The sequence below is a fragment of the Populus trichocarpa genome, chromosome 8, assembly GCF_000002775.5.
Source record: "Populus trichocarpa isolate Nisqually-1 chromosome 8, P.trichocarpa_v4.1, whole genome shotgun sequence".
Taxonomy (NCBI): Eukaryota; Viridiplantae; Streptophyta; class Magnoliopsida; order Malpighiales; family Salicaceae; genus Populus; species Populus trichocarpa.
This window is the reverse complement of record NC_037292.2, coordinates 894,157-915,159: the sequence shown is the minus strand read 5'-3', so window position 1 is coordinate 915,159 and position 21,003 is coordinate 894,157. Positions and strand designations below refer to the sequence as shown.

The 21,003-nt window shown below is 35.8% G+C and overlaps 4 protein-coding genes across 4 annotated transcripts; 3 read left to right on the top strand and 1 right to left on the bottom strand.

The window, feature by feature from the left end:
* The first annotated feature begins 697 nt into the window (after positions 1–697).
* LOC7490887 (uncharacterized) lies at positions 698–2,975 on the top strand. The gene has a single exon (XM_002311901.4). The coding sequence runs from the start codon at positions 846–848 to the stop codon at positions 2,319–2,321; it is 1,476 nt and encodes a 491-aa protein (XP_002311937.4). The 5' UTR covers positions 698–845; the 3' UTR covers positions 2,322–2,975.
* A 482-nt stretch (positions 2,976–3,457) lies between these two features.
* LOC7486894 (probable galacturonosyltransferase-like 4) lies at positions 3,458–5,464 on the top strand. Its single transcript, XM_002311900.3, has one exon. It carries the CDS (start codon positions 3,761–3,763, stop codon positions 4,802–4,804), a length of 1,044 nt encoding a protein of 347 aa, XP_002311936.3. The 5' UTR covers positions 3,458–3,760; the 3' UTR covers positions 4,805–5,464.
* A 1,834-nt stretch (positions 5,465–7,298) lies between these two features.
* Positions 7,299–9,742, bottom strand: LOC7490886 (nudix hydrolase 26, chloroplastic). Its single transcript, XM_002310960.4, has 6 exons — positions 9,428–9,742; positions 9,302–9,352; positions 8,797–8,889; positions 7,965–8,059; positions 7,633–7,747; positions 7,299–7,525 (listed from the first exon to the last, which is right to left on the bottom strand). Exons 1-6 carry the CDS (start codon positions 9,698–9,700, stop codon positions 7,460–7,462), a joined length of 693 nt encoding a protein of 230 aa, XP_002310996.3. The 5' UTR covers positions 9,701–9,742; the 3' UTR covers positions 7,299–7,459.
* A 4,333-nt stretch (positions 9,743–14,075) lies between these two features.
* Positions 14,076–20,792, top strand: LOC7490885 (exocyst complex component EXO70A1). Its single transcript, XM_002311899.4, has 12 exons — positions 14,076–14,430; positions 15,048–15,143; positions 15,643–15,848; positions 16,490–16,732; positions 17,127–17,265; positions 17,337–17,549; positions 18,083–18,288; positions 18,630–18,830; positions 18,921–19,020; positions 19,476–19,591; positions 19,695–19,841; positions 20,340–20,792. Exons 1-12 carry the CDS (start codon positions 14,269–14,271, stop codon positions 20,455–20,457), a joined length of 1,947 nt encoding a protein of 648 aa, XP_002311935.2. The 5' UTR covers positions 14,076–14,268; the 3' UTR covers positions 20,458–20,792.
* Positions 20,793–21,003: the final 211 nt, after the last annotated feature.

Sequence of the window (21,003 nt, the reverse complement as noted above, 5' to 3'; positions counted from 1 at the left end):
GATTAAATTATTATGTCATACTAAGTTTTATAATTATGATAAACTTAAACTCGTGGAATAATTTCAAGTAAGGTTGTTGATTTAATTTCATTTAAAATAATTGAATATTTCTTTCTAGTTTAAAAATTAAAATAAATCTTATTTTATTCAAAATCTCAGCCGATTATAGAAATTTAGACTAAATTTTGACTAAATGCTCTTGTTTCATTTTGATTGTTCCATTCCGACTAAATAGTGATTTTTTATTAAAAAAATTTATATTTTTTATAATTTTATTCCTCAACACTTAATTTATTAGATATTAAATAATTTATTATGACTTGTTTTTTTGTTATTTCAACTCCAATGATCCATTTTACGGGTTTAACGAGTTAAGTTAATTGTCTCGAGTTTTTTTATCTATTTTAAATTTTTTTTTTAGTTTTATCACTTAAATTTTTAATATTTAATTGATTATAATTTAAGTTTTGTTATTTATTTTGATTTATTTTTTTATAAAATTATCTTATTCTTATAATTCAGGTTAGGAATTTCACGAATTAATCTGAGTAAGTTTAAATTATTTTATTATATTATATTTTAAGATTAATTTTTTTTAAGTTTTATCTTCTCAATAAATTTATTAAAAATTAAATTTTATAATTTGGAATGATTTTGTTTTTATTCGAGGTTAATATAACACTTTTAGAAGCCGCAAACTGGAACTTCCTCCGGATATTAGGGGATCAGAACTGAAGAGCTCATTCCTCTCCTTAGGCAGAACCTTCTCAAGCTCTGGTACTTTCTCTCTCTGTCAATCCCTCTGTGTAGTTTTAGATCTCTAAATTTCTCATTAGTCCACTACCATGGATACCCATGACAACCAGCCACACCCAGCAACAAGATCAAAACCCTCTAAAATCTACTGTTTATCAATACCGATCCTCTTTTTAGCAATCTCATTAAGTTTCTTCATCAAGACAAGCCACTACTTCAAAATCCAACACCTAAAATCAACACTCACATCAAACCCCACTTATTTTCAAGAACTCCTAGGGTTTCTTTATTCAACCCAAAACCCCACCAAAACCCAACAACCAAATCACATTTCCGTACCCTCTCACTGTGTTTTATGGATGGCACCTTTCCTTTCAGGTGGTGGGTATAGCTCAGAATCTTGGTCATATATTTTAGCACTTAATGAAAACATGAACAAGAAAAGGTTTAAGTTGAGTATTGAGCAACACGGTGATCTAGAATCTTTGGAGTTTTGGGAAGGTTTGCCTCAAGAAACCAAGAACTTGGCTGTTAAGCTTTATCAAACTGAATGCAGAGTAAATGAGACTATTGTGATATGTCATAGTGAGCCTGGTGCCTGGTACCCACCATTGTTTCAAACCAGGCCTTGTCCACCAACTGGTTATGAAAATTTTAATTTTGTTATTGGTAGAACCATGTTTGAGACTGATAGAGTGAATGCTGAGCATGTTAAGAGATGTAATAGAATGGATTATGTTTGGGTTCCTACTGATTTTCATGTGTCTACATTTGTGCAAAGTGGGGTTGATCCATCTAAGGTTGTTAAAGTGGTTCAGGCTGTTGATGTTGAGTTCTTTGATCCTTTAAAGTATGAGCCTTTAGATCTTGTTTCAATAGGGAATTTGGTTTTGGGTTCAGGAAAGAAGGATCTGGATTCGAAGATGGAGTTTGTGTTCTTGAGTGTGTTTAAGTGGGAGTATAGGAAAGGGTGGGATGTATTGTTGAAAGCATACTTGAAAGAGTTTTCTAGGATTGATGGGGTTGCTTTGTACTTGCTAACAAATCCTTACCATTCTGATAGGGATTTTGGGAACAAGATTGTGGAGTTTGTTGAGGATACTGGCATAGAGGAACCAGTTAAAGGTTGGGCGCTTATTTATGTGATTGATACTCATATAGCTCAGGTTGATTTGCCAAGAATGTATAAGGCTGCCCATGCATTTGTTCTTCCATCAAGAGGAGAAGGGTGGGGGAGGCCTCTGGTGGAGGCCATGTCAATGTCTTTGCCAGTTATTGCAACGAATTGGTCTGGACCAACAGAGTATTTGACAGAGGAGAATAGCTATCCATTACTGGTGGATAGAATGAGTAAAGTTATGGAAGGGCCATTTGAAGGGCATCTTTGGGCTGAACCTTCTATTGATAAGCTACAAGTTTTGATGAGGCATGTAATAACTAATGTTGAGGAAGCAAATATGAGGGGAAGGCGAGCAAGGGAAGACATGATTAGAAGGTTTTCTCCTCGGATTGTTTCTGGTGTTGTCACAGATCTAATTGAAAATCTACTTGATCGGATGATTTGAGAGTTTTGCTTCTTCTTGCTTGCGGAGTTCATATATGGTGTGGGTCAGCTGGGGAATTAAGTAATCAGATTTCAATATGGCATGGCATCTTTGTAAATGAGGAGACACATGATGTATTTTGCAGGTCTACGAGATGTTTGAACAACCGGATGACTTCATTTCCAACGTGTCCTTGTTTATGTTCAAGTGTTCTGTCACTGTATAGACAAATTATGTCAAATTTTGAGACATTCAAGAGCTAAGTTTCAGGGTTTTAAGCATCTGCTAGGTTGCTTCTGTTGTTGAGCATGGCTGCTGGAGAGAGTGCCAGTGCCTAGAATTGCTAATTCAAGAGCGCAACAATACGTGGGAAACTCTATACACTAGACAGTGCTTTGTGTAATGGCTTTGCCGTTCTAAATAATCTTCCATCAAGGATAGGCAAATTTCTTATCAATTTGCATGATCTTTGTAATTCAGGAAGAGAGGTAGATGATTGACTAACAATATCTGAATGGGCCAATTGGAACATGCAGTAAAGAACCTTTCCTTCAGTTCTTTTAAGAATTTCCTGGCATTCTTCTTATCAGATTTGGAGAGAATTAGCCTCTCTCTAGTCAATATTCTTCACAGAACTCTAGCATCAATAGTATGATTCAGAGTATCATATTTTCAGCAGGTATCATTTACTTAACAGCATTATCTGCAAAACAAGCTTTGAGTAAATCCCATTTTAGAGGAATTTTTTGTTCTAATTGTGCTCTCCTATATATTATGTCTGCCGTTATTTTTCAGATTTCTTTCGAAAGCTTGCCTTTTTTCTGTGAACAACCCTTAGTGGTAGAGGGTGCGTGGTACTATATATTTTTATATATTTTTGGAAAGGGAAATTTTACACATAGAAACTGATGTGGCAAGTGTTGTATAGTGTAATATAACTGATTTATAAAATCATTTCATTAAATGATGATGTAACTACAAAATTATTCTGTATAATTTTTCGATTTGTTTCTCCGTACTGTTTTGGAAAAAACAATCTTTCTATTTCTTGACCTAAAAGTTGAACAAATTGAGTGAAAAAAACACCAAAATCTTCCCATAAAATCGTGTTTTACCAATGAAGTAGGCCAAAAACTTGGAGGGTATATAGAAAAAAAAAAGTGAAAAAAAAAAATCACTTCCTAAATGGTAAAACAGTTTAGGAATCTCGTACAAGCTCTATGGGGTCTTGCCTTCGGTTTATTACAAAAAAAGAACACAACAGCTCCTTCCCTCCGAGGAATCTTCTCTTCCTCACAATCTCACCAACTTCTCTCCTTCCTGTTGTCTATCAATCATTAGTTTTTATTTCTTTCGAACCTTATCTTAACCAACCCCCAACAATGGCCACGGCTGCTCTTCTCCCCTGAGCACCACCTACCCTTGCCTTTCTCAAAGCACCTTCCCAAATTCAGGACAGGATGGCCTCCTGTGCCCCGTCCCTCCTCCTTGGCCTCCTGTCTTTCCTCATTGTGGCGAACATAGCATCATCATCATCCTCTTCCGGGGGAATCCGCCTCAGTATTATCCGAAAACCATTCGCTGCTGTCCCTGTCTTCAGGGAGGCTCCAGCTTTTCGAAATGGGGATTCCTGTGGGCTTCAGAGAATCCACATTGTCATGACTCTTGATGCCAATTACCTTAGAGGCACCATGGCTGCCGTTTTATCCATCCTCCAACATTCTACTTGCCCTGAAAACATGGAGTTCCATTTTCTCTGGTCACGTTTCGAGCGTGAGGTCTTCTCCAGCATCAAATCCACCTTCCCTTACCTTAACTTCAAATTTTACCGGTTTGATTCCAACCGTGTTCGCGGCAAGATATCTAAATCCATTCGTCAGGCCCTAGACCAGCCTTTAAACTATGCTAGAATTTACCTTGCTGACATTATCCCATCCGACGTTAAACGTGTGATTTATCTGGACTCTGATCTTGTTGTTGTTGATGATATTGCAAAATTATGGGAGGTTGATTTAGAGGAAAAGGTTTTGGCTGCTCCAGAATATTGTCATGCAAATTTCACCAACTATTTCTCTAACCTATTTTGGCTTGATCCTGTTTTGGCCAAGACTTTTCATGGAAGAAGGCCTTGTTATTTTAACACAGGAGTCATGGTTGTGGATGTGGAAAAGTGGAGGCAAGGAGGGATTACACAAAAGGTTGAAGAGTGGATGACAGTGCAAAAGCAAAAGAGAATCTATCATTTAGGTTCATTGCCGCCATTTCTATTGGTCTTGGCTGGGAACATAAAAGGAGTTGACCATCGATGGAACCAGCATGGATTAGGGGGTGACAACATGGAAGGAAAGTGTAGGAGTTTGCACCCAGGACCTATTAGTTTGCTTCATTGGAGTGGGAAAGGGAAACCTTGGCTGAGGCTTGACTCAAGGAAACCTTGCATTGTGGATCATCTCTGGGCTCCATACGATCTTTATCGCTCATCGATGCATGCTCTTGAAGAATGAGGATGGAGTCAGTGAGAAAAGGAAGGGGTTGGTGGTTTAGGAGAGCAAGAGGAGATACACTAATGGCTAAGAAGTCAATTTTTTTAAAGAACTCTTCAAAAACAAATTTCTTCCCATTCTTTCACATCATTTAAGGTCCACAAGGACCCTTTTTCTGTTCTTTTTTTTTCCTTTCAAAATCTTAGAAAAAAAAGAGGATTTTTCGCTGTTCTATCCTATCGAGATCATCTTATGAAAAAACCCTAATCAAAGTTCTGTTGTAAGAGGTGGAAAAGAGAAGCCATAAGGGTTTGAATTTTTTGGTTCTACTGCTGCTTTTCAGCATGGACTTTTGAAGCTATCTTCATCAATTTTGATTCTATTGCATAGAGCTTGAGGGAAGATCTTGAGTTCCTTGTGAAATGGACAATGACACAATGATGGGGGTTGTGGAAAAAATTTATTTTTCCCTCTATACAACTTTCTATGTACTACATTATTATTTCTGAATCCGGTTTAGTTTCATTAATTCTTTAGTTTTTTTTTTCAATTTGTGGAACCCCGCCCTTCTGTTGTAGCAAGTTTATGATCTCCTCTGTGCTCCTAGTAAATTGACAGATAAACTGTGCCTGTCTTAATCTTAGCTTTGGGGAAATGTCAAAATTTTGCTTGCACCTTTCATTTTCGAGTCATGAATTGATTGCCAAATAGAAGCCTTCTCGGTGAGTGGGTTTGCTTCCGAGTCAAGATATGGATCGTATCATCTGCTTAAAATCGGACAAGTACGAAGTCTTGGTACATCCGAATTGGGATTAAAAACAATCAAGATATGGATAGGACAAATAACTAGTCCTGGTACATCGGAACAGGTTCGAGGATACCATTAATCGTGGATGGAAAAGACCGCAGAGAAACATAAAGAAGAGTAACTTGCTAGTACTATGATTGAACTATAACATAATTAAAGACAATAGAAACAAATTCCAGGGTGCACTTAGCAGCATCATATAGTTACAGGAACTGGCTTATCAACGACATTGATAATTGGTACAAACAGCATGGTGCAAATAAACAAGGAACCGGCTCATCGCCCATATGTAGACTAAGGTTTTTTTCGTTCCACGCTAAAATTTCTTCTCATTGCTTCCTTTTTTCTTTGGATAAATGCATCTGATTTCTCATTGATATTTGAGGCCACACTTATGAGATGCCTTGGGTACACCTCTTTTGGCTCCTGCTCTCCTGGTAGTGTCCAATCTTCACTTATTATGTTCTTACCTTTCTTAGCTCTATCTTCCTCCTTGCTGTCCTGTATGCTGACAAACTTTTTGGGACCTCTTCCTCGAGCCATGGTGCTCACATTGGACTCTGCCTCTTGTTGGGCTTTCCGTCGAGCGGTAATGCCTATAGCAACACCATTCACTTCAGCTAGGGGGGGCTCCTCCTTGTCATGGGATGGCTCAGTGACCTTCTTGCTTTTCTGTAAACATAGCTTGTCATCAGGGAGCTGTCCCTTCGCTGATAAAGGGATGGGAATGATGTCACCTTTCTTCAATTTAGGATGATCACCATCATTAATTCTTGGGCTATCTTTCATTGGTTCATGGACACAAGAGCCGAGTTTGTCAACAGAAGTCCAATGCTCCAATTCTTCTTCAGTTTGCTTGAAGTGAACCTGAATCTCAGATCCTGAACCAGTATCTTTTGACCTTTCTTGACCCTGATGGTGCAGCTTTTCTTCTCCTATAGTACTTTTAAGAATCAAGGGTGCTTGTTCTTCAACCATAGAGCCCACTTCATTTCTCCATGAGTCATCTACAGGTACCGCAGTTGAGCTGCGAGGCTCTGCATCTGCATGGCGTAAAGTGATGCTCTTAAAGGGACGAGCAATAAGGTTGTTCATGAAGAACTGGAAGAGCCTCTGGCAAATGCCGCGGGAATGAAATTGGTTGTCGTTTTTCTGCATGTCTTGTGCCAAAAACACTAAAAAAACAAGAAAATGAAAGAAAGAACAGCTGTGGTTGCCGTCTAAAGAGGGGACTTGGGAGATGGTATATTTATTTCAGCAATTGGTTAACATGTGGTTATTCTATCCTTGGAAAATGGGGTAACAAAAAGTTATAATATGGATTTGATGGAGGCATCCTATTCTCTTTTAACCTTGAAAGGGAGTCATTTCTCAGCCTGCTTAAGTAGGAAGCAAAAAGCAGAGAGCAAGAAAATCATAGACAAATCCTAGTGATTCCATGCATTTCAAAGGGAAAGGAATCCTACTTTGCTTGAAGTTTCTGATATTCCCAAATCACAAAAAGCAAAGGTCACGCAAAACACATAACCTATATCAGTGTGGGCCACGGCCAGCAAATGGAATTCAAATGCCTAGCATCCTTTGGAAAACCTGATATTTTATCTTACAAGTGTTTAATGGGATGAAATGGAACTACATGCAGTTGGCTAGGGCTGGTGATTTACTGGAGGCAATACTGACGAATTATGTTAGCCAAAACTGCTGCAATCACATCAATACCAACTATTATTTTTCCATCTAATCATAAAGAGATCGATCAGTAACGAATCAAACATGCATCCAAGGGGGGTAATCCAACTAACGTCGGCTCATTTGGTCAAGTGTTACACCATGTATAAGATACGCAAAGATGATACTTGTACATGAATTTATTGAAAATAGGGAGCAAAAACTGCCAAAACTTCCTCGTATACAGGTTTCTTGAAATCCACAGCCTGCATGAAAATGAGGGAAGAAGGGAACCGATCAATAACAAAATCAGAATACTGAATTTAACTGATCGGAACAAATAAGAAACATTAAGACAGCGGAAGCTACCCACAAGGTCAATTATTTGTTCTGGAGACATCCATGACCACTTGCCAAACTCAGGTTTTTCTGAGCCATCACCCAGTAGATTGATCTCTTCCTCATTCCCTGTGAATTTAAGGAGAAACCTGTGTGTTTGTAGTTGCAAAATGTGATTAACTGATGTAAAACGAGCCAGGAAATAAACTGGTTTGTTGGTCACTTTTGGCACCAAAACCTACAGTTTTAATACCGTCAACTAAAAGTTCTTAGCCAAGGCTAGATTGGTTCAGACATGTAATTGACCTTAATGGCAAAGTCAGTGTAGGATGATTCAAACTAAATGTGGGCTATTTATATGCTCACCACTTCTGTGCTTGACCTTTCCAGTCAGATCCCCATTGATGTTTAAGTTTTTCCCTGACTTCTGGTGGGAAGTCATATGCCAACCAAGAAGGCGCCTGCAAATTCGATCAAGTTGGTAAACCTACCACAGAATGCTCAACAAGAAACTGTAGCCACTCCCAAAATAATTTGAACAGGAACACGTAGAGTCAATCAGATGCAAAGGCTGAAAACTAGAAATATATAAGCTCTCAGAAGGCATGGTTCATCAATCCGTAGCTACAGCTAATGTGATAGAACATGAACTGCATAGATATAGAATGGTGTCGATAAACTCTCACAAGGCTATACCATGGAATTAAAATTAACAGCGCAAATCACTAGAGTGCACATTATAATCCAGAAGCAAACCATTTAACATGTTTAATCCACATCCACTTTTCGAATCAGACAAGCCCCCCTCATTCAGAGCAATGACATCATGGCTAAATAAAATAATACACTAGCGAAAACATTTTTTTTGCTAGATCTTGCTACTGATGATTTCATATCTGTGCAGAGTATAGCACATGAACAACACTAGGCGGAATTTTTTCTCAAACAAATTCAGTAGTGCCATGGAAGTTAACAAGGATAACATGTTGGCTAACAATAAAGAGAAGATTCTTGATATCTCAAAGCCAGCTTAAATTAGACAAAATCACATGGTTGATAAATTTCAATATTCCTTATTAGGGTAACCAGTTTCAAAGAAAGCATTTCATTTTCTCCTTCAAAGATTCAGTTGAGATAAGCTGCCCATTCCTTTAAGATGAAAAACAGGGGAATAAAAAAAGACAGGAAAAAGCCAGACCTCGGCAAGAACTTCTGCTGAGCTAACCCCTGTCTCTTCTTTTAGTTCCCTGATAACCGCAACTTTCGGGTCTTCATTCTCATCAATGCCACCCTATTTCACACAAAACACCATTAACATCCCTATATCAACAAACAATCTTCTTTCCCTTTTTTTTTTAAAAAAAACTTTATATAACATTATTGCACCACAAAATGAAACCTTTTACTAATCATTACAGCAACATAGGCAACAGCCAAATCACTAAAACTTAAGATTCATCGTCATTAATTTGTACAACATAGTTTACCTCCTTAATCTTTTCCAATTCTTTATCTTCAATTAGACCTCAAAATAACTCATATTACGTAATCCTTAACACAATTAAACATCACTCTACAATCTTTAACATATTTTTTTAGAAAAAACCAACATTTAAATCACCTGTGGCATATTCATTTTCAAAGAAAACCAATCAAACCATAAATAGATTCAAAATCTAAACAAAAACCAATCTTTAAATCACCTGTGGCATTTGCCAAGCATTGGGCATATCCAACCTTGAAGCAGCAAAAATCTGCACAGTCCACACACAGAATAAGCTCATGTTTTTTGCACAAATTCACAGCTACGTGAATTTTTACTCAACTACCTTCTTTGATGGGCTGATAAGGCAAATGCCAACATTTTTTCGGTAACCTTCAGGAGGTGATTCCATTGATGATGATGCTGATGATGTACAGCCGAGACTCGATATTGTTGTGTTGTGAGGTTTCGGGTTTTGATGGAGGAGTGGCAACTTGGTGAATTTAGAGAACTTAGGAGGGTAGTTTGGGGAGAAAAAAGTGGGTTTAGACAGAACCTGAGGCTGAGGAGGATGATGAAGAAGGGGGGAATGTAAGAAAACAGAACGGCAAATGGCCATTTCTTTGGGTTTTCATGTTTCAGCGAGGGTTTATAGCGGAGGTCATATTGATTTTATTAAAATATCCCTGTATGCTGAATTAATTACCGTGATATGAATTGGGCTGCCCTGCCCATGGATTTAATTTTTTATTATTTTTTTTCTCCTGTCATTTTCTATAATTATTTTCAGATATTTTATGAATCATGGAAATTTCGAGCAATGTCCCGGTTTGTTTTTATGTGTTTAAAATATTTTTGTAAAAAATAAGTTTTTTTTATGTTCTTGAAATCAAAAATAAATTTTAAAAAAAAAAAAAAAAATATTATTTCAAAATAATTTTTAAATAAAATACGTTGAAAAATAGCTGTCACCGTAATATTAAACAAGCTTTTACTATAGCTACATTTGTTAATGTATTTTTACTTGCTTTTTTAAATTATTTTTTAACTTGAAAAATATTGAATTATATATATATATATATATTATTTTGATATGTTAATAAAAAAAATTAAAATATATATTTTTGTAATATATTTTTAATTAAAAATTAATTTTATAAAAACATTATACAATCTTTAGTTTTTAACATTTTTAGTTTGTAGTAGAAGATCCAATGTTTTGTTTTACATCCCAAAAAATATTCTGTATACACGTATAAATACATAATTTATATTGTTACATGAATTACGACTATCAATTTTTTTTTAAAAAAATACATAAGTTATATTCATACCGCAGCAGTATGAATATAATATGACAAGAATATTTTGATATTTTAGTCTCAAAAGAGCACTGCTAAAACATTGCTAACTTGTTTTTAGTTTTTTAAAAAAGCTAAATTGTGTAGGGGTTAACTAAATATGCCACGCGTGAGTTTAACAATAATTTAAAAAACTAAAAAAACAATAAAAAAAATAAATATTTATAAAATCTAGTGTAACCAAAATAACAGAGTGTTTATTTAATATCATGATAATTTCATAAAAAAATAAAATAAAACAAGATAAATTATGAAGATTAATTAAAAATAAATTAAATATTAACTGATAAATTTTAAAAAAAAATATCAAAGAATAAAAATAAAAAAAAATAAAAAAATAAAAAGTATCAAAGAAAATGTCCAAGTGCGCGGCGGTGGATGGGCAACATGTGGTTCTGCCAACCCAGGCCCACACAGTTGGGTCTTCGTTATTTTTTTAAGAGGCAGTCATCCACCCTGGCTTTTTTGGGAAGAAAACACTATCGTGCCTAGATTTTGGCGAACCTATTAGTATTAGAGTGTGTTTGGTATTGCGGTAGCTGTTATGGTTGTGGTTTGAAAAAAGTTATTTTATAAAAAGTACTTTTAGTTGAGGTTGATTTGAAAAAATAGATGTTTGGTTAAAACTGTGGTTGAAATTGAAGTTGAGCAAAAAGTAGTTTAATGTGTTTGGTTAAGAATACTTTTGAAATTGAAGTTATAAAATAATTTAAAAATATATATATATTAATATTGATGGTTTTTAATTTAAAATTTTGTAGATTTAACTATTGATATTATATCATAAAATAAATAATACTTTATATAAAATATTTTTTATTGTTCCATTAAAATATCTACAATTCTGCAAATGCTACGTCATCAAACGATCTTTGTCTAATTTATGTAGTTAAATATTGAATAATATTAAATACTAGTTTTTCAAATAAAATACAATTAAAATAATAAAAATAATTTTTATTTTACTGGATCGAACCCGTTTTAATATATTTTAAGTTTTGAACCGGAACCGGTTCGGCCAGAATAATACAGCATGCTACACTGTTGACGCGAACAGTGCAGCATGCTGCACTATTCACGCAAATTAATTGGCATGAACAGTGCAGCATGCTGCACTGTTCATGCCAATTAATTTGCTTGATGTGCGAAAGCACGCAGCAGAGAGGGAAAAACGCGACAGAAAGCATGTAAATTCTGCTTCAACAAAACCGTGTTTTCAACGCAGATAATGGTAGGTCCCACGTATAAAAATCACGGCTCATTTCTTAACCAAACACTATGTTGTCACTGTTACATACTAAACGCAGCTACAAACTCTTAGCCAAACGGACTCTTAAAAAGTCAGGGCAAGGTTTTTGACACCGAAGACCCATTTTCAACCAATTTTTGTTTCAAAAACACCTAAAAACTGCCATAACGACCTTAATAAACTATCATGGTTTCTCTCTATATACTTATAATTTTTTTAAAATATAGTGCACTTCTTCACGTGCGGGCTCTCCGGTTTATTATCCGGGATTTCAACATCTCTTCTTATATGAAGGAAATTCAATGAACTTGTAATGGTAACCAAGTACTTTTACAAATCTTTACGAAGTAATATCACAAGGACTTGGGGACTATTGATGAATTCAAATAAAATAGACCTAAAAAATATCCCAAAATACACTAAACAAATTCTCTAAAAGAGGAAAAAGCTTAAAAAACACCTAAAAAACATGGGTTCGAGTAAGAGCCCGGGCCCATGCACCAGGAACATGGGCTCGAGCAAGTAGCCCGAGCCCATACTCCCTGCATGGGTGCATGGATGCCATGCAGTGCCCTAGGCATCTGTCCAGTACATGTACGCCTAGCACCGGGTATGCACCCCAGCGCCCTCGTGGACTCGAGTTGTCATGCCTAAGCCTAGCGTGTTTGGGTACTGGTAGTGCTCCTGGGCCCACTCTCACCTCTAATAGTCTAAGATACCTTGTCCGAGCCCAACACTCGCCAATGATTTTTTACTAGACTCCACGCGGGTCTCCTAGTATTTTATACTGATCCAATACGTATTATTTTGAGTAGCATATAAGTTAAAAATACTACAAGGGTGAAATTACATTTCGACTCCTCTCCACAAAATAATAAGATTCATGGTTTATAAATACATTATAAATCATTCAAGTCAAAGGTTCTTGATCTCTTCATTCTCAATATTTTTAATATGCATATTTCAGAGTCTATCTCTCTAAAATATCATTGCACTCTCTCTTTATAAAATTACTGATTTTATCACCGGAGAGTTCTTATGTCCTTCAAATGAGACTTTTTTCATGTACTACTCACTTGGCTTACCAATCATTACCTACTATTACCACAACTACTGATCACCTGGTATATCAGGCACCACCTACTACTACCACGAAAACCGATCACCTGACTTACCAATCATCATCTCTTACTACGACAGTTACTGGTCACCTTGCTTGCTAGACATCACCTGTTACCATAGTTATTAAACCCGGCCTTGCCCGACAGGTTGACCAGGGACCAGGTCGACCTGATGACTGGACCGATCCGGGTAAGATGAAAGATCGGCATGAGCAAAAACCGGTCAATCTGACAAAGACCCTTTTTTTTTTCAAATGTGTTTTTTCTCCTTACTAGAGACCCCTCTTTTTTATATATTTTTTAGTTGATTATTAATCATTTTCAAAGTTTACTGTATAAATACTAGAAGAATATTTTATTTTTTTAATATGAGATTTGAAACCCTTTAATATATATACTCTATATTCACAATAAAAAAGTTATGTTTTTTCAATGTGGGATAAAAAACCTTTTAAAATAATTTTTTAAACTTCATTATTTAAAACATGTATATCCTATATTCACATGGATTGTTTCTTAATTTTTTCATACGAAATATTAAAAATTTAAATATATTTTTTTAAATTTTATCGGGTTGACCCGGGTCAACCTGTGTAACCCGGGGCTCGGCTCCTTTGTTGGGTCAATTCTCAGGTCGGGTTTGATAACTATACCTGCTACCACTTACCAACCGTTTGAGTTTTTTATATTAACTCACCAAATATCTTAAATATAGAGAATGAATTAGATTACTTTAACTAAGAGATTAAACAATTATCCAACACATCAACCTTATTCTTAAATGTCTTAGATTTTGGGACTCATCATATTCATTATATTATATACTACATTGGCAATGTATAAATAAGATTACTCTAGATTAAAATTTTAGTATTTGAATCCAAAAAATTAAAAAATATAATACAGTTATAATAAAATTACCGTGTTTCCATCTAATTCCAAACTAAGCTTCACACCAATTATCTCTTTTTAACCAAATTAGCACACCATTTATTTTTGTCATCATTTTAATTTTAACTATAAATATCCTATAAAAATATTTTTTTCCGAGAACTTATTAATTATTTTTTATATCAATTTAAAAAATAAATACAACTAAAATATATATATAAATAACGATATTGTTATTATTTTTTATGGGTGATGTTTTTTTTTTTACATCTATTTTTTTTAAGATGATAAAAAAATAACCATTAGTATGACACAGTTAGTTACTGAATAAAGAAGATCAAAGTTATCGGAAGACCAAAGTGTACAACCCGTCAAAGTCAAAGACCTACCAAAAACAAAAGAGAAGAAAATTCTTCAGAAAAAAACTGGCACTGCCCTGATCGGTCAGCGCGGGTCCCATATCTTCTCCACTAATTCAAGTCTCAGCAAGAACTCATCTTTTTGGGTTCTTTCTATAATTTTCTTTCTGGGGCTTCTGTATTTTCTTCTAAAAAAAGAAGAAAAGATGGTTGTGGCAGTGTCAGGCATGGATTCACTTGGTGAAAGAGCAGCAAAGATGAAAGAAGCACTTCAGAAAAGCCAAACTATTACTGATAGTGTTGTTTCAATTCTGGGATCTTTTGATAGTCGTCTTTCAGTTCTCGAGACTGCTATGCGTCCAACTCAGGTGAGTAGATAGGGGATTCTACTTTTTTTGTGATTTTCTGGATGGGTTTTTATTTGGTTCTTGAGAAAGTGAGGGAAAAGATTGGGACTTTGGGGTCTTTTGATGATAAACTGAAGAACCCAGACGAGATAATTGATCCTAGATGTTAGTGCTTAGTTTATTTTGCAATTGCATTGGCCTGTACTTGTTGTCTGATGTTGATTTATTGTTTGTTTTTTGGTTTATGAGAAAATCGAGGAAAGCTGAAAGATTAGAATTTGGGGTGTTTTTGATCGTTGGTTGAAGAACCCGGATGAGATAAATGATTAGTTGGGTGATGATGAGAAAGTTATAAGATTCTTGATTGGATCCTGGTTGCTAGTATTTAGTTTGATTTGTGCTTGCTTGATTGGATCCTGGTGCTAGTGTTTAATTTGACTTGTAATTGAACTGACTTGTTATTCTTGTTTGGTATTGATTTATGATTTGCTTTTTAGTTGAAGGGATTTGGATCTTGAGTATTAAAATGATCACTGTTGAAGGACCCTAGATGGATGGATTGACTGGTTTTTAGAGACCATTAAATTATACTGATTGTTTTTATTGAATTTAGCTTTGCTTAATCTGGATTTTCGTAGATTAGAACACATGCGATCAGGAAAGCTCATGAGAATATTGACAAGACATTAAAGGCTGCAGAGGTTATATTGACACAGTTTGATGCTTCTCGGCAGGTTGGTTTCATCAATTACCACAATTTTTGCTTCCCTGCTTTATTTTTAAATCACTACTCTTGAATTGCTAATGTATTTCCTTTTCCTGTTTCCATGTTTCATTATGCTTGCTTATGCCTATACCTTACTCACCGTCAAGATTAGCTTGATCAAAGAGTTTCTGTGCGTTTTTGTTCAATTGCTAGACTAAGGTGTTGTGTCTCAAAAATTAGGATTCTAGGACTTTTTTAGTTGGCAAAATAGATTTTGGCGCTGTTCTAACATTTCCCATTGTCATGCTCGTAGGTGTTTTTTTTTGTTGTTGCTGTCTTTACTTTTTTAATTTCTTAAGGCTCAAACTTGATGCCTTAACTGATTTTATGTCCTTTTTAATTTCCATTTTCTCAAGATCTACTTTTTCCTTGATGATGTATAGTGTTTGATGTTTAGAAATCTTTCACTCTTTGGATGCACATTTCCTGCTTGTGATTGTTGATATCATTATCACTTCAATATGTAGGCAGAGGCTAAAATACTTAAGGGACCACATGAGGACCTAGAGAGTTACCTAGAAGCAATTGATCAGTTAAGAAGCAACATTCATTTCTTTAGTGGCAACAAAGGCTTCAAGAGTAGTGATGCAGTTCTCAATAATGCAAATAGCTTACTTGCTAAGGCTATTTCAAAGTTAGAGGACGAGTTTAAGCAGTTGTTGGCATCGTACAGGTATGTTTTGTCAAATTGATGCTTTTCACATTGCATGCTTGGTACTTTAACTGGTGTATTGCTAATTCTTCTGCCTTTTTTACCAACTGGTGCTTCTATTTTACACTGATGATATTTAATATTCCTCTATGTGTCAACTGGTAGTTGTCTGTGGTAATGTACTCCTTATGATGTTGGAAAGAAAGCTGGTTCCATGAGACATTGCTTGCTCCAGCTTGCTCATCTCACAGCCAACAAGCTTGCATGTTCTCAATGACTTTTTAAGTTTTACTGGCTTATGATAGGCCTGTATAGATTAACATTTGGGGATATCTGATGTCAGATAGAATAAGTTCTGGGGGTATTTGCTGTGCAATCTATTGTCACTCTTTTTTGTGTCCACATAATTTAATTATTTCTGAAGGATCGCATTCATTTCATTAAACAACATTCAAGATGAATTCTGTTTAACGTCTTATGAACAATCATCATCTGTTTATTTTGTTTAAGACATTTATATATAGTGCATAATTGATTTTAATATCTCTAGCAATTCAGGATAGGATGTGGTAGGTAATGACCTATGGATGCGCTTTATCTGGTCATGCAACTTAGGTTTGTTCATCTCACCAGGTTATTCATTTATTTTTTCTAAATTCCAGCAAGCCCGTGGAACCTGATCGTCTCTTTGAGTGCCTCCCTGAATCATTGCGACCATCCTCAGAATCACCTGGAAACCTTTCTAGTGGCAGGAATCATCATCATGAGCACCAAAATGGTGCTTCGGAAACTGGTGGCTTCAAACATCTTACTCTCATACCTCCAAGGATTTTACCTTTGTTGCATGATTTAGCCCAACAAATGGTTCAAGCTGGGAACCAACAACAATTACTTAGAATTTACAGGTAAAGAGCTTTGTCTTTCGATGAGTTATGTGACATGGAATATTATTTGCACTCTGAGCTGCTCTGACCTCCATGAGATATGTATCCATCCATTAGTTGCTTGCTCCAGCTAAGTCAATTTTACAAAGCTTTAATATGACATTAGTGTTTTCTTACCACTTTAAAGAGTAGTCTGCTTGAAATCTAACTAGAAGAGCTTCTAATTTCACCTAGCTGAAGAGATGCAAGCTTATAGAAAATTACAATCTTTCTATGATTCTGTGGCACTGCATGATACCAAAGCCAGCCTTGTCAATATCAGCTAGCATTTAATGCATTTAGCAACATGATTTGACTTGATAGTTTAAATAGGAAGACACTGTATCAAATTGACCACTCTTTTGTTTTCTTTCAGGGATACCCGATCTTCAGTCATGGATGAAAGCCTTCGCAAGTTGGGCGTTGAAAAGCTGAGCAAAGAGGATGTTCAAAAGATGCAATGGGAGGTCTTGGAGGCCAAGATTGGGAATTGGATTCATTTCATGCGCATTGCTGTAAGCACTTTGTGGACTTGCATGATTGTTTGTATGTTGTACTTTCTAGTATCTAAATATGTTTTGAGCAGGTCAAGGTCCTGTTTGTTGGAGAAAGAAGAGTCTGCGATCAAATATTTGAAGGGTTTGATACTCTCCTTGATCAATGTTTTGCTGAATGTACTGCTAGTAGTGTCTCCATGCTTCTTAGTTTCGGGGATGCAATTGCCAGAAGCAAAAGGTCACCTGAGAAGTTATTTGTACTTCTGGACATGTATGAGATAATGCGAGAACTACATTCAGAGGTATGGTTTATGCTACATATGTTCCAAGAATGTGATATGTTTACTTCCTGTAACTTTGTTCTATTTTGCATGAATGAAACAAGAAACCATTATGTCTAGCAGAAATTGCATCAATCTTCAATCGTATATTAGTTCTTTCTTTCTCTACTCCCCTCCTTTCTGTGGACCAAGTTTGACTCCTATTCTTACTCTGCTCTTACTTTGCCGAAGGAAAATGAAAGTTTATTTTCACTGTTACTAAAGTTTAGATCCTTATTTTCCCAGGCTTTCCATGGGGTAGGTTTTTAGTATAATTGAATCAAACACCTAAACACACATCTGCATCTGACCCCAATTTGATCTATATATGCTACTGATTCATGATAATTTTGTGGATGCAAAAATTTTAAGATATATGATACAATCCACATTTGCCTTAGATGCCAGAATAGGTGTTAATGCATGAGTTGCAATCAGGGCAATGAATATTTTGAGAAACATGCGGTATTGTAAATATACGACATGATTTTTATCGACTACAAATTCTTTTGCAGATTGAGGCAGTTTTTGGTGGTAAAGCTTGCAATGAAATCAGGGAATCCACATTTGGTTTGACAAAAAGGCTTGCCCAGACAGCTCAAGAAACCTTTGGTGATTTTGAAGAAGCAGTTGAAAAAGATGCCACAAAAACTGCTGTTCTGGATGGGACTGTTCATCCATTGACAAGTTATGTGATTAACTACGTGAAATTTCTCTTTGAGTAAGTTCTGCTGACCATTCTTTTGATCTTTTAGTTTCTTCATTTAGCTGGTTCCGCCTGTTCACTTTTAGTGCTGTATCGTTTTTTAACTTGAAGCTATATGATGCAGTCACAATAATATGACTGACTAGGCCTCCATGTTGTTTTTTTTGTTTCCAGTGATCAAACAAAATATTCTTTGCTCAGCTATTGACGTTGAGCAAACATATTTTATTCTCTAAAACACTTCTAACCTTTTTTCTTTATTGTTTCTTTTTTAATAAATTGTCCCCATGCTGCTGGATTTAACATCAGATATGTTCACATTATTACCCTGAAAACTGTGTATTAAACCTCTGCAGCTATCAATCAACCTTGAAGCAACTCTTCCAAGAATTTGAAAGCAGTGGCGAAACAAGTTCACAGTTAGCAACTATAACAATGCGGATAATGCAGGCTCTTCAAACCAATCTGGATGGGAAATCTAAGCAGTACAGAGATCCAGCTCTGACTCACTTATTTCTCATGAACAATATTCACTACATGGTCAGATCTGTGCGCAGGTTTGTCATGCATTATGTATTCTGAGAGCTCTTTAAAGTTTACTAGCTCTGCTTGTAGGCAAGTTTCAGTGCATAATTTTTTGTTTTCAGATCAGAAGCCAAGGACTTATTAGGGGATGATTGGGTTCAAAGGCATAGAAGGGTTGTGCAGCAGCATGCAAATCAATACAAAAGGAATGCTTGGTCAAAGGTATTGTTCTGTTTGCCAATTAAATGAACTGCCTGACAACGGCCGAACTCTCAATTAGTTTTTGTTGATATCGTATAGTCTTGATAGTTTAGACAATTGAGGTAGTTAAAGACAAAAAATGCCCTCAGGGTGCCAGAAGCCTTGTTGACTAGATCTACAAGAAAAAATGTGTTTGCTAGTCAAGATGATTTCAACATAAAAGAAATATAACGAGAAGATATAGGTACAGGCAGTTGGCATAACATCATAATAACCAAGGCATATGAAAGAAAAGTTTACAACAAGGGAACTTTTGTCAAAGATGGAACAAAGATGTGTGTATATTTTCTTACGAGAAAGAAAAATAGATTTGTTGAGAGAGCTTGCCTTTTATTTATTAAGTTCTATTCATACAATGAAAAGACCTATAGAGTAAAGTAACTGGGGTTTGGTGTTACTAAACCATGGATTTTCAGATACTTCAATGTCTCTCCACGCAAGGCCTAACCTCCTCATCTGTGGGAGGAGGTTCTGCTGTATCTGGTGAGGGAGGAAGTGGCAGTGGAGCCTCAAGAGGGTTGATCAAAGACAGGTCAATATCAATTTACTTTCTTCTTGAAACAACCTTATATTCTTTTCATTTCCATATTCACAAGCTTTTCTGACCTGGGTGGAGAAGTGTGTTATGTGATCAGATTCAAGACTTTCAATATCCAATTTGAGGAGCTTCACCAAAAACAATCTCAGTGGACTGTTCCTGACACTGAGTTGCGAGAGTCACTAAGACTTGCTGTCGCTGAAGTCTTGTTGCCTGCCTACAGATCCTTTATAAAACGCTTTGGGTATGTTCTGTCCTGTTATGTTTGCAACACAGATACATATGCTTCTTGATATTCTTGTAGATTTGAAGAAACATATCCTTCTTTTATAATATGCTTCTTAAATGCAAGAGAAGAACGAAGTACATGCACAAGTTAACTTGGTCTGAAAATATTGATATATGTATATTAGGGTGTCAACTTGAATTTGGGTACCTGAAAACTGAACAGAACCAATCTGAATTGGTTGTTTGGTTTGGTCTTTTTAATGTTCAGATTTTCTCTTGGTCACGCTCATTTGTGGGTGATGAGGGGCCAGGAAATGTTATTTTTTGTGTCTTTCTTTTCCCTTCTGTTTGGAAGCTCATTTCAGTTTCTGGCTCCAAACTACCCCCTTTTCAATTCTGAATGTTATAATATCTCGGTGCTGGTGCTGCCACTACACCAAAGATTGTGCGAAACCCCCACTTTCCATTGTATCGTGGATCTCTAATTTATATCATTTCCACCATTTTGTTGCAGGCCTCTGGTTGAGAGTGGGAAGAATCCTCAGAAGTTCATTAGGTACACAGCTGAGGATCTGGAAAGAATGCTGGGGGAATTTTTTGAGGGGAAGACCTTGAATGAACCCAGGCGGTAAAGCTTGACACTCACTTGGATTAGTGACCTCATGCTCCGGTAAGACACGCAATGCACTTGTCCTTCACACGTTGTTACAGTGGCACTACTGCCTTTTGTGCAGATCATATGGTGTTATGATGGGGTCTTGTGTATCAATTTACCATTTGTAAAGGCTGTGAATAAATGTATTCTTTCTATTTGATTTTAAGAGAAATAAGGTCTATTTTTGCCCTAGCTTGTGCTATTGGCTAAGATGGCCATTGTATTGATGAAATAGAGCGGCTTTTTCCCATTTCCCAATTATGTAGAATTTATTGTGGTGATGGATTGTATACAGAATCACCATTGCTGCTAGTGCATTATCTTTTTTCTCCAGCAAGATCATTAAATGCTGCCGCAAATTACATGTTTTTTGTTTTTCACTATACAAAAAAAATAAAAATAAAAAATCGTATTGGGTTGAAACATAGTATGATTTGAGAAATTTTATATTATACAAGCTGTAATTATTGGATATCTACAAGAGAGACGCATAAAAGAAGGGAAACAGGAGAAAACAAAATAA